At 35.2% G+C, this 13252-nt stretch overlaps 1 protein-coding gene across 3 annotated transcripts in view; it reads left to right on the top strand.

The window, feature by feature from the left end:
- The window catches only part of RHOT1 (ras homolog family member T1), a 29055-nt gene that overhangs the window by 9402 nt on the left and 6401 nt on the right, over positions 1 to 13252 (top strand). For 2 of the 3 annotated variants that reach the window (XM_087751316.1, XM_087751317.1), the window contains exons 5-19: positions 416 to 469; positions 836 to 888; positions 1432 to 1540; positions 2127 to 2228; positions 3691 to 3789; positions 4219 to 4327; positions 5280 to 5400; positions 6109 to 6193; positions 6575 to 6720; positions 7340 to 7440; positions 7668 to 7798; positions 8159 to 8242; positions 9012 to 9131; positions 9463 to 9665; positions 11035 to 11157. In XM_087751316.1, the coding sequence (XP_087607442.1) occupies positions 416 to 469; positions 836 to 888; positions 1432 to 1540; positions 2127 to 2228; positions 3691 to 3789; positions 4219 to 4327; positions 5280 to 5400; positions 6109 to 6193; positions 6575 to 6720; positions 7340 to 7440; positions 7668 to 7798; positions 8159 to 8242; positions 9012 to 9131; positions 9463 to 9665; positions 11035 to 11157 (1640 nt within the window). The remainder of the gene's footprint in view (positions 1 to 415; positions 470 to 835; positions 889 to 1431; positions 1541 to 2126; positions 2229 to 3690; positions 3790 to 4218; positions 4328 to 5279; positions 5401 to 6108; positions 6194 to 6574; positions 6721 to 7339; positions 7441 to 7667; positions 7799 to 8158; positions 8243 to 9011; positions 9132 to 9462; positions 9666 to 11034; positions 11158 to 13252) is intronic. The other variant, XM_087751318.1, reaches the window with a different exon arrangement.

Raw genomic sequence — 13252 nt, 5'->3', positions numbered from 1 at the left:
GAATAGCAGGGGATTGTTGGTAATTTTATAATTCCTTCTGTTTCCTATTTTCAGTTCTTTCTGAGCACCTTTGCACATTTTCTGTACGGTCTGTCACAGTGTTGTGTTCCATTTCTGGCATTTAGTTCGGTACTTGAGTGGAGGCTGCAAATTATGATTCTTCCGTTTAGATTTCTTGGTAGCATAGGTCTCTCTGCAGGCAAAGCTGTGAATGTCACACTGCAAGACATGCTTCTCAACATATAAATTATTTGGTTTAAGCTGTTGTCAGGCTACAAGTAGCTTAAACAAGTCAGGGACAGCTTTTGACTAATGTTCTTACTCTGACGTTGTTACATGTAGTTCTTAATTGTCTCTGTTGCTCTAGGGACTCTAAACAGTGGAATTCCATGCCTTTCCTTTCTTTTCATTTTAGGCAAATGTGATTTGTATAGTATATGCTGTTAACAACAAGAATTCTATTGATAAGGTATGGTAACACATTTTATCCAGTTATTGTTTGAGATGTAACTTGTGCACTGTTAATTGTTGGCAAGCTGAAAATTGAATTAGACATTTAAAATGCATAAGATGGTGTTTGAGATCAAGTGGTTAAGAGAACGTACAGATGTATTATTGCTTCTGGTCCACTTCAACATCTGAGTTTTCAGTCATTTCAGTCATCTGAGAAAGTTGCTCATTAATCAACTCCAGTGTTTATTTGTTTCCTCCTTTGAGGGTAAATATGTGTCTTCTTGGGAAAGAAGCAGTAGCAGTTGTAGTTGAACTTGTTAACAGTTCAGTCATATTAAATTTGAAAATGTATTTTTCATGTTTGTTTTTAACCCCGCTTTAGGTAACAAGTCGATGGATTCCTCTCATCAATGAAAGGACAGACAAAGATAGCAGGTGCATAAGTAAAGATGAGAAGTGTGAATTAGGCTGCACATCGATGGGTGTCAATGGACAGTGTTGAGGATGTTAATTGTTTAAGAAAATCAAATTCTAAACTTAAAGTTTATATAAGAAGTCCAAGCAACAAGACATTTAAAGTATGTAGGTCTGTTACATATGCCAGCAATTATTTTGAATTTCATGGGCAGCTTTTACCAGGTGTGTTTATATTTGTTATGGTATAACTAGTTTTGGCTACATGGTCTGTATACATTTTCTACTGGTGCTGGTTTTGTATAATAATAATATGATCAGTTACTTTTGTGTTTAACTGTGTGTTGTTTTGTAGTATCAACAAGAAATCCATTTCTGTCTAAGTGTATATCAAAACAATTTACTTAAAACTGCTCTCATTTAGTTTTGCCTATTGGCTGCCAGTGATATTTAATTATGTCATGAAAATAATAGAATGGCTTCTGGTGGGAGGTAGGATGCCAAATTAAGACAGATCTTTTTATCCCTCTGTCTTTAAAGCTCTTAACCTTTTTTTGTTTTCAGGCTGCCTCTTATATTAGTTGGAAACAAGTCTGATCTAGTGGAATATAGCAGTATGGAAACTATCCTTCCCATTATGAATCAATATACAGAGATAGAAACATGTGTAGAGGTATGCAAGACTTTCTGAAGTTAGAATGAGTAACAAAAAATACATTCTTGCCAAGCATGTATGGCAACTTTTTGATAGAAAAGGTGATTTTTTTTCATTCAAAGTAAAATATTCAAATATAAGTCATTATCATGGTGAGTTTATATGTTATTTTTCTTTAGAGAAGGTTACGCTATTGTATAATCAAATGTTACTGTCAAATTCTTCTAATATTTAGAGCCTCCTCACATTCTTGCCTTTAGCACATGTTTACAATTTAATATTAAGCCAGACAGGTGTCTGCAAGTATTAAAAATGGAATTTATATGTGTGGCTATGCCTTTTTTTTTTTTTTGTCCTTTTTTTTTTTTTCCAAAGTAGATACAACTTTTTGGTTTATCTGTTATTGGTATGACAGCAAATTGTAGTGAGACTTCCTTTATTAATTACTGAACAGTTACAGGGGCTGGCTGTCTTTTTTTCCAAAACAGCACTGTACCCACAAGAGGGGGCTAGATCTTTAAAAGTTTGATGCTTGCTTAAATTTCAGAAGAAACCACCCAGTAGTCAAGAGACTAGCTAATCAATATAAGGATTTCTCTTTCAGTGTTCAGCCAAAAACTTGAAGAATATATCTGAGCTATTTTATTATGCACAGAAAGCTGTTCTACATCCTACAGGTCCTCTTTATTGCCCAGAGGAGAAAGAGGTATTTATACATAGATTCTAAGAACAAATGGGGGGGAGGGGGGAGTTAATCGCTTTCCTGCTATTTTCTTTTCAGTGGATTTTGCATTTCTTAGTGTGTTGTGTTACCACCACCTCACCTCCAAATGTCAAGCGTTATATTCCAGGACCATGGTGATTGTTTTGTGTTGCATTAATCCGATCTGTCTGTCATCTTCATTCAAAGCAATGAAGACAGTTTTTTGTTGTTCATGTGAATTGCTAAGTAAAATGAGAAGCTTTGGTAGTGACTTTAAACCCAATGTAATGTGAACAAAATCATGTGTTCAATTCCGTTCTCCTTTAGATATACATTTCACAGTAACTCTATTTATTTCAGGGAAACTACTCCAGACTTGGCCTGATTTAAGGGAAAGAACTTTTCTGAGCATCTTGTGAGACTTTGGCAAAAGGGATAAGAAACAAGTGATGTGGCTGGTTTTTTAAGTATCACAGGTAGTTAGCTCAGAGCATTATGGAGGAATATGGGTTTTTTGAAAAACATTAATTTCGTGGGCAAATACAAATAAAATCGCTAAACATAACCCCCATGTAGTATTGGTCAGTAGGAAGGTTGCTTCAATCATAAATACTTTGTTAAGTAGAGAACCAGAGAATAATCCTGTTTTGATTTCTTCCATCAGAATCATCTTTGTGAGTTAGTAATGTTGTGATAAAATTGTTGTGCTGAAATCTTTTTGGTTTTCCAAAACCAATCTCTATGCAATCTGTGTGATCCCTGTGAAGAGAAGAGTCCGTCATCACTGTAGTTGTTGGGAGAGAATTACCACTGTCTGTTTTCCTTCACTCGGAAGGTATCCCAGCAATTCTTTTGTCATAGAGATAGTCCATATGATCAATGCTTTGCCTGGTAGATGAATGAGCCCTGTGAAGATTTTCAGTATTTGATGTTTGAAGCCTTCTGAAGCCATAGTTGAAATAGTGAATAGAGGTAGCATGCTTGTTTAGAAAGAGTTGACTGTAGTTCTAGAGCCATTTATTTTTGCAAGGCACTGGGATTGCAAGGTCTTTTTTTTTCCCCACCAAAAAATGTTTGGGAAAAAAAAAATCATTCAGTTGGGTTTTTTTTTAAAGCTTTCTGTAGTAATAAGATGGAATTTAGAGAACTGATTTTTTTTTTTTTTTAAATAACTAAGTGGTGCCACCTTCAGCTTGTGAAGAGCTTGAGGCTATTCTACTAGTTGAATAGAAAGACATTTAATGTGGAATAATTGCTTTAAATGTATGGATATAAATTTGCTAGATCAGGATTTTGTTTCCTCTTGCTTTTTGTTTTTATGTATGTGTGTATGAATGTGTCTATTCTAAAAATGAAAAATGAAGGCTAGTATTTGTTTTAATGTGGTTGAGCTGCCCGATGTCATTCAGTGTAATCTTTTTATATGCAAGCCTAGAAAGATACTGAACTTTGTTTTATTCCTTAGATGAAACCTGCCTGTATTAAAGCACTCACTCGCATTTTTAGAATTTCTGATCAGGATAATGATGGTACTCTCAATGATGCAGAGCTCAACTTCTTTCAGGTAACTCGTTTGCTTATTTTTTCACCATGCTCAATAGTTGAACTATATAATTCTAGAAGAACAAGTGATTGTTTTTGAAGGAACAGTAGTAAGGTGAATTATAAGGGGATCAAGTCTAAATATTAAAGTCTCAAGTGCAGCGTGAAAGAGTGGATCTGTAAAAACTGTAATGGTATTAATTTTATTTCTAACCATTGTTCAAATTTTAGTCCAAGAGCAAAATTTAAAAAAATCTACTTAAATGAACAAACTCCAATGCTTGTATTTAAAAATAAAATAAAGTTTGTACACCCTTATTTCCACTAAGAAATTGGATTGTCCTTTACTAGCTTATCAGAACATTTAAGGCTGTATTTCATACGGGACATGCTGTTTGCCCAGCTTAGTAGCCAGTGGTCCTAACATGCTCTTTTTGTATTTTTTTGTTAGAGAATTTGTTTTAATACACCACTGGCACCTCAAGCTTTGGAAGACGTAAAGAATGTAGTCAGGAAAAACCTAAGTGACGGAGTCGCAGATAATGGATTGACGTTAAAAGGTAAGCCTTATTTAATACTTAAACGATATGTCTTTTATACAGTTGATAATCATTCTTACATAAAAAGCTAGTCTTATGGAATATGGTCTCTGTCTTGATTCTTTCAGACTACAAGAGCTGGGTGTAGTGGCAGTATAATATCAAAAGATGATTAAACTGAGGAATACCAGGGTGAATAAAATAAGGTCTTTCTTACTTCTCGTTACAGAGCTTGGAATCCGAATAAGTATACTGATTCAAAAGAGATTTTCTCCTAGATAAATCTATATCTTGTCTCTAGGCTCACTGTCTGCAGCACTTGTCAGCAAGGTGTGGTGTCTCTCAGCATTTTAACAGCTATGTTGTACAGATTTGCTCAGAGCATATGGCAAAAGTGAAAGGAGAAAAAACGTTTTCTTTCTGAGCGTCAATGTAACTGCTTTGCTTGTGGAGCTTACATATGTAATAGGACTTGGGAGAAATTGTAAAGAGTGGGAATCTTAAGGCATAGCCTTACTAAACAGTGAAATCTCAGTGTTCATTAAGCCCTGGAAAGCGCTAAACAAAAATCCTACCCAGTTATTTTGATACAGGAGAACTAAAGGCAGTCTTCCATGAGACTACTCTCTAGGCGTCTTGCTAAGGCTTACTATTTTAAATTGTTGAAAATATTGTTGTCTTTATTTTCATACAGCTAAGTTCTTCTAAAATGCTGGTACTGAAAGAAGCAAACAACAACAGAAAACCAAGTGGGTTGTTTTAAGGCAACAGTTCCTTGAAGGACACTTTTACAAATAACATGATTTCTGAATCTTCAGTCTGTGTAGATAATGCTGTAATGTCACCCAGGAGGCTTAAAATCTGAATGTGTATTTCAAGCCTTTTTGTTTTCAGTCTGATACTGATTCTATGAAAAATATTTGTAGCAGATAAAGCACTTCAGGGCCTTAAGATTTTATCATTTGATTTTTAGGTTTTCTTTTTCTGCACACACTTTTCATTCAGCGAGGCAGGCATGAAACAACTTGGACTGTTTTACGTCGCTTTGGATATGATGATGACTTAGAGCTTATACCAGAGTACTTGTTTCCTCCGTATGTATCACTTCTTTTAGCTTTCTTTAACTTACAGGCATTTAATTTATGCTGCCTCCTGCTTTGCCAGGAGGAAAGGGTTATTGTAGTGTGTTTATTTAACACATTGTTACATCAAGTATCTCCCTTACTTTATGACCTACCAGCCAAAATCTTCCTGTGACTGAAAATTATGAAGGAAGAACTCCTGTCTCTTGTGCCAAATCATGTACTGCTCTCTCTCTTTATAAGGAAGATGGCAAAAGAGACTCTTAATACAAAACTGGAACATAAATCTGAGCAGTTGCTTATTGTATCTGGCAACAAATTAGAAAAGGCTTGTCAGTATTTTCATAGCACTTGAGATCCTTTGAAAATCCCCAAATGAAAAAGTGAAGAGATCGACCAACTCTGTGTCTTGTTTTAAAAAATATAACTACATAATGATTTGTTAAAAAAAAACCACGAAAAACAAACAACCAAACCAAACAAGAACCTGATTACTATATAGCTATATATCATGTAATATAAAAATGGTCACTCATAATTTTAGGATTCCTAATAAAAAGTATATGCTTTGATCTCTTTAAAGATAAATTAATAAACCTAAATGCAAAGGTCAAATACCGAATGTTGTAATTCAAAAAGTCTGTGTTTTGAGTTTTAATATTCTGTATTTCATAAACACACTTAACACTTCATGTATTTGTTTTTGTTTTCAATAAACAGGCTAAAAATTCCTCCAGACTGCACAACAGAATTAAATCATCATGCATACTTGTTTCTTCAAAGTATTTTTGATAAACATGATTTGGTAAGCTTTTAATTTGAGAGTGTGTGTGTCCTTATACTTAAGAGCCTTAGTTTGCTAGCAGTTTTGCTAGCAAAAAGTCTGGTTTTGTCATGTCATTTCATTCAGAAACTGGCTGTGGCTTAAGCTTGCAGTCAAAACTAGCCTGCTGTTTATATTTCTGTCTACAAGGAGAGTTGTCAGTTATAGTTGTACTACCAAATTTTTTTTAACTAGCTCATATATTTAGTCTCCTTTCAAAAAAAAGAAAGGAACAATGATTAAAATGAAAGCAGCTCAGTTTCTTATAGCGAGTTTCTTGAATCTTACAAGTGTACAGCAATATCAGTTTAGAATAGACACAAATTAAGTGATTTATGTCTGATATCGTGTGCTTGTTTTCAGGATAGAGATTGTGCTTTGTCTCCCGATGAACTGAAAGATTTGTTCAAAGTCTTCCCTTATATGCCATGGGGACCTGATGTTAACAACACTGTTTGTACAAATGAAAGGGGGTGGATTACATACCAAGGGTTTCTCTCTCAGTGGACGTAAGTGTGATACATTACATTTTAGCAGTTCAGAACTTTGGGTATGATAATACATTTGTAGGTTCTTCTTAAAAATCTAGTAGAAAGAGTGGAAGTTTAATAGTTGAAAATTGACCCAAGCAGTCATGTTTTTATAGCCATCCAGTGGCCTAATCTTCAGATAATTGTTATAACCTGTTCAGGATTTGGCCAGTATTTAGTGCTAACTATGAAGAAATGTCTTCAAATGGTGGAAATCTCTCTGAAACTTGTCAAAATACTTATTTCTGTTGTTCTACTCTTTTTAGAGATGGTACGAATGATGTTCAAGAATGAGTTTTTTCTCCTATCGAAAATATAGAGAATGAGGAAAACATTATTTGCTGAGTTAAAAAAATATGGTGTAGGTTGATAGGCCTCAGCAGGTACTGCCTTTGTAGTGTTTTGCTGACTATTAAGACTGGTAAAGTTGCCACCATTTACCTTCAGAGTGCTTTGTCCTTCAGTACTATGTAGTGCCAGGAATACTTCTATCATCATGTCAATCTGGAGATAGGAGGTAAACATTGTTTCAGTACTGTAAAGAATTGGTATTGCAGGTGCTAACAATTCAGAAACTTGTTTTTGTCCTCTCTGCTAGACTAACCACATACTTAGATGTACAGCGTTGCCTGGAGTACCTGGGTTATTTAGGCTACTCGATACTTGCAGAACAAGAATCTCAAGCATCAGCAATTACAGGTAATTAAAAAAAATAATTGGTGCAACCTAGGGATTTAAATTTAGAAATCTGCTCAAGAGTAAATTGTTTGAACAAATGGTCTTTTTTTTAACTTTTATTCTTTTTTACTTTCTGCTCAAGTCACACCTCTGATTTAATATTTTTGTTTGTTTTGTGTAGATTTTAATGTAAGTGGACAATTATTTCATGTTTTTACATGCCAAAAATATTTGTGTTTTTTCAAAAGTAACAAGAGATAAAAAGATAGACCTCCAGAAAAAACAGACTCAGAGAAATGTTTTCCGATGCAATGTTGTTGGAATGAAAGGCTGTGGGAAAAGTGGAGTTCTTCAGGCTCTTCTTGGAAGAAATCTAATAGTAAGAAACATTTTGCTTATATTCACCTATATATGCTTTTGAGTTAAGGTTAAACAGCAAAACCAATTGATTTTAGAGCTTTGCTGATTATTACTGAGTTTGGAGAGGTCTATGAGGGAATATAGAATTATTGGGGAGGGTTTTGTTGTTTTTTGGTTTTGGGTTTTTTTAGCAGATAGACAAATGACTTGCATGCAATAGTTACTTGTAACATCATGGATTATAGCTGTGCATTTACTTGTAAAATAAACCACAGATTACCGTAATTTTCAGTCATTAATAAATGGAGTAAAACAGCTGTTCCGTTCTAACTTAAAGGGGCAAGCTGCTGTGGACTAACATGAAATTCTGCATTTTCAGAGACAGAGGCAAATACGTGCAGAACACAAATCTTACTATGCCATTAATACAGTCTATGTATATGGACAGGAAAAGTACTTGCTGGTAAGGTTGCCTCATTATTGTTTGCATATGACTGGTTAATCTTAAAATTCAGTGAATTATTCAGAGCCTTCTGCAAACAAGTTTCTGTTTTAATTGTCTGTTCTTCATAAATGTAGATTCCTCACCCCTCCTTTTCTGGCTCAAATAACTTCTGGTTTTACATGTTGCTAATACTTTAAACTGAACCTGTTCAGGACCTGTTATTTGTGAAACTTTGACCTAAATTGTACAGAACCCAGTCCATTATGTTTATGCTGCAGGGCATCAAATTATAACATATGATAAATTATCAGCAAGCAATCTACCTGTTCAGTAAAGAAGAATCTGTCACGTAGGGTGATTAGGATGGCTAAAGTTAATCTTCAGTGGGTGAAATACTTTCTTTAAAGCTCGCTCCACTGTAGTTTTCCTTTATGATAATATGATATCTTTCTTTGTTTTCCAAGATCTAGTCCTCTGCTCTGTGATTTTCCTCTGGAGGATGAATGCCAGTTTCTATGGGAAAATGCCAGTTTCTTTGTGTTAAAGTAAATGTAACTTTTTATGCTGAGGTTGTGATTGCCTGCAGATGTGATGTTAACAGCTCACATATGTTGGCTGTATGGTAAATTCCTACTATTTCTTTTTCATTAATTCTGCCTATTGTCAGTCCATTAGTTCTAAGGATACATAAAAATAAGCCATAAAAATTGAGAAAAAGAAAGTTATAAAATTCCTTTAACTGCATAATGACAAAGCTTTTTTCCTCTCAAACCATCTTTTTTTCCAGCTACATGATGTTAGTGACTCTGAATTTTTAACTGATGCTGAGACCATATGTGATGCTGTCTGCCTGGTATATGATGTCAGTAACCCTAAGTCCTTTGAGTACTGTGCCAGGATTTTTAAGGTTTGTATAGTTTATATATACAAACCTTTACATTTATGTATCTTTTCACTGACAAAATATTCAGTGTCAGTTACTGGTCCTATACACAAGTTCTAGTGTTTAAAAGACATTTTATTTATGAGTGCTGGTTATATATGGCTGATGCATTAAAGTTTTGTTGTTCATACAAAGCTAATGTCTACTTGTCTATATAAAATATTCTGCTTCTAGAAATGCCTGACTTCAGTGCAATGAATATATCTTAATGCTGCTGCAAACAGTTCAGCTCAGGCTGTTCCAGGTTGAATGTATAATGTACTGTTTCTTTCACTTTTTTTCTTTAAATTTGCAGCAGCACTTCATGGATAGCAGAATACCATGCTTAGTGGTAGCAGCAAAGTCTGATTTGCATGAAGTTAGACAGGAATATAGTATTTCTCCTGCTGAATTCTGCAAAAAACACAAAATGCCTCCACCTCAAGCCTTTACTTGTAACACGGTTGATGTTCCGAGTAAGGATATCTTTGTTAAACTGACAACTATGGCAATGTATCCGTAAGTACTTGAACCGCTATATTTTTCATATTGCATGGGTCACGCACAATACCACTGCATGTCATTGTTAGCCACGAGGATGGAACTGCCTCACTGAGATTTAGCAACAGAGAGACGTAAGTGACTTGAGTAGAATCTTCAAATTATTTCAAATTGAGATGGTTGGTATGTATCCAACACATAAATCAGTGTCAGCTATTGTTGCTAGGGTATTTTTTTAAAAATACACTGCTTCATCCAGCTCCTATTGCAAATTCCAATGAATATGTAGGGTTCTGTTCTGTTCTTACTGTGGAGGCATAACTCAATATGTCAGTATTCCTATCTTGGTATTTTTGAGATACTTGTAAGTTGTACAGTTAATTCTTGTTAACAGCTCAACTTGACAGTTGATTACAAGTAATGACACTCTTTAGGGAACAACAGTTCCCCCAGTGCGCTGCTTGAAGCTTTTTTTATTTTCAGGGTATTTACTACTATGTTCATTAATCTAATAGAGCTTATATTTTTTTTAATAGAATTTTGTATAAACTCCTTTTGGGCTTCAGATAGAAGATACTTAAGCTCACATTCTTCAGTACACATCTCACTGTTGCTAAGCTCACTTTGCATCTCTTTTTTTGGTGGGTGGAGCTTTTAATATGGTGTTGAACTACATAAATATTACAGCAGATGGAGTCTAGTATGACAGCTGACATTTGTTTTAAATTAAATAGAACTAATGTCACTTTCACCCAAAATAATAGAATTTTAAAAAAAATATTTGAAACTGAATTTATTAAATTAGATTTGTAAAGCTTTTGTTTTGTTTTTTGTTCTCTTGTATTTATTTTGTAGCGCTGCAATACTGGGAAACCACTAAAGTGTAGCACTGACCAAATATCTTGTCCTATCGATATTCCTGCTTCTCCCTTAGTTTTCAAGCATGTGTGTTTGTTAGGGTGGGAAAGGTAGAGGTAACTGTCACTTTGTAAAGTGTGCATTCAAAGTGGTAGAAAATGTGGCTTACTTTTGTTTGAAAAAGGGGTGTTATCTATTGCTGTGCAGACATACTCAGAAGCCTTTAGATGCTTTCCTTACAAACTTAAATAAATTCAGCAAACATTTTCATTCATGTTTGTGCTTTGCTATTAAGATCTGTGTGTGGTGGTAATGCCAAAATGTCCAAGACGAAGAACATCTGACATTAAAATTCTGCACAGCTGTAGTTCTACCCTTGCTTCCCCAATATATTTTTTTTTTTCTTCTCTCCTTACTCATTCAAATGTACCTTTTATTCCTAAATCTCTCTTGGTTGTGGCACAGTCCTAATGTGCACCTGATTTTATGAGCAAGATTTCAACTCCTGTCCTTCTGTGTGTTTTCGCAGCCATGCCCGGTTACGCTGTATGTGCGCCTGCAACAGGTGTACATTTTGCATCTGTCAGAACTTCCTCAACTCAGACTTGCTGCAATCTGTAAAGAACAAACTCTTCACTGCAGTTCTTAACAGGTCCTTAACTTTATTTACTAGGTACCAGGTGTGCTTTTAAAATAAAGTTTTTTTTGAAAAAGCAATTGGTAACCTTATATACTGCAGATTTTTCACTCCGTATCCACTAAATAGGCAGCTACTTACTTTAATAATTGTCATAAAATTGTCAAACTTTGCTTAACTTGAAGGTACTTCTGGTCTTTCGAGCTTAGTCCAGTGATTTCTTTGAAACATGACCAATTTGGCAGTTGATTCAGGCACTTAGTGATTGCAAAAATATTGTGAAGAAATTAGGACTGTGTTTTTAGGGAACTGGTAGTGGACATTAAGTAGTGTCTATAAATCTGTGTAACGTGTCTCACTTGAGACATTATAGGTTTGTTTGGTATTGATTCGGGGTAGTGCCTCTTAATATCAGTTACACAAATATTTCCATAACGGCACAGCTTGATTATAGCAGCATCGTATAACATATTACATGTTTATATTTTCTAGTTGTTTGATATTTGGGAATTAATAGAATTTCTGTGTGTGTGTATGTTATGCTTGGTTTGCACAATGAGTGGGTATTTTGTGTAAAAAAAAAAAAATCTAGAGCTTTTAACATCCAATTCCTCTCTGAATAAAATGCAACATGTATGAAGTGGTAAATGGTCAAACATTTGCAGACACTTTGGAAAAAGCAATTGGTAAAGAGAGAGAACTGGTTTTCAGCATTGAAAACAGTGCTATACCTTGTCTTGTGTGTACTGCAGGCAGTTTTTGACACACGTGGTTTAATAACACCTCAGCACTTGTCATCGCACCCCAGCAAATGGGAGTTCAAACCGAACAATTTTTGTAGTGCAGTGGTTCCATCCTTTATAGCCGCCTTGGAGGCATGTATGATAAACGCGATTCTTGGAGGCAACTATGATAAATGTGTTTATTTGAAGGCCATGGTTAGAATATCCTGACATGCTGCTGGTCCATGTATGTTACTGCTTCTTACTGTTTTCAGATGTAGCTGCTCCAAATACGAGTGGCTGTCTACTTTAAATGCAAGTAACACGTACATAGGAGGCCTACAGATAAACCCACCTACAGTATTGAGCATCTTTGTGAAACACCACTTTAATCCAAGATAAAAGTGTTAACCACGGAGTGAGAATTCAGAGAAGGGTGAAAAACTCATTAGCTTAGGAAAAAACTGTGAATATGAGTGAGACTGTTCATGCTGCATCTCTTCTACAGCAGTCATCCCTTAGACAAAAATCCCTTGAAACAGCAGTCTCTCTGCGTATCGTTGCCCTAAAACTTCATTCAGCAGTCACTACTAGAAAATCCCTACTCTTCATTATTGAGGCTGAAATCACCTCTGTAATACATCCTCATTTTTTGGAATGGTGATGGGTTGCTACATTAGCTGTTGTGGCTTGTTTCTCTCTTGTATGGGCCTATGGTTTTTTTGAGTCCTGCATTAGACGTTGCACTTTGCTCCTCTGAAATACTGTCAAGGACTCGAGGTATTGAAATCTTTCTATGGGAAGTCTCAGGGCGCTGTCATTCCACACCTTGTCACTAGATAGTGTGGAATAAATGCAGGAATCTACTACTGCCTAAAAAAGTCTGTAATTCAAGGTAACGAGAATTCTTCATAGACTTTTCCACTGGCCCTACAGAAAGGAAAAATTATTTGCTAGAATCTCTTTGTCTATAGTCATTCAGTTAGTCACTAGGGTTTTGTTTCACGTTTCCAGCTTGCTCACTTCATCTCATCAGCTCTCTTCCTAGTTAGCTCTTCAAGAGTGTTTCCTCACAGAACATATTGCCCCAGGTTATTTGCCATTCAGTACCTGGACTACTGTATAACTGCGTATATAGTAGAGCCGAGATATCTGTAAACAAGAGGGAATAGTTCCTAATTGTAGACTTAAGAGGGTAGAGAGGGTTTTCTTGATGAAAAATGTTAGCTCCTTAGATGCGTTTTTAATGATTTGTGATTAGATTAGAGAAAGCATTTGAATCAAGAAGGATTTTCTGATGTAGTTAGTTTATAAAACTTCTCTTATTTTGCCTTTACAAGTGCTTACCATTAGGTCAGGTAGTTAGGCAAAAGTTAGGTAACTGATAG

This window comes from Nipponia nippon, unplaced genomic scaffold (genome assembly GCF_047370975.1).
Source record: "Nipponia nippon isolate SJK-2023a ecotype South Korea unplaced genomic scaffold, ASM4737097v1 scaffold_14, whole genome shotgun sequence".
NCBI classification, from domain to species: domain Eukaryota; kingdom Metazoa; phylum Chordata; class Aves; order Pelecaniformes; family Threskiornithidae; genus Nipponia; species Nipponia nippon.
The sequence above is the reverse complement of the archived record's forward strand: the minus strand, read 5'-3'. Positions and strand labels throughout refer to the sequence as shown.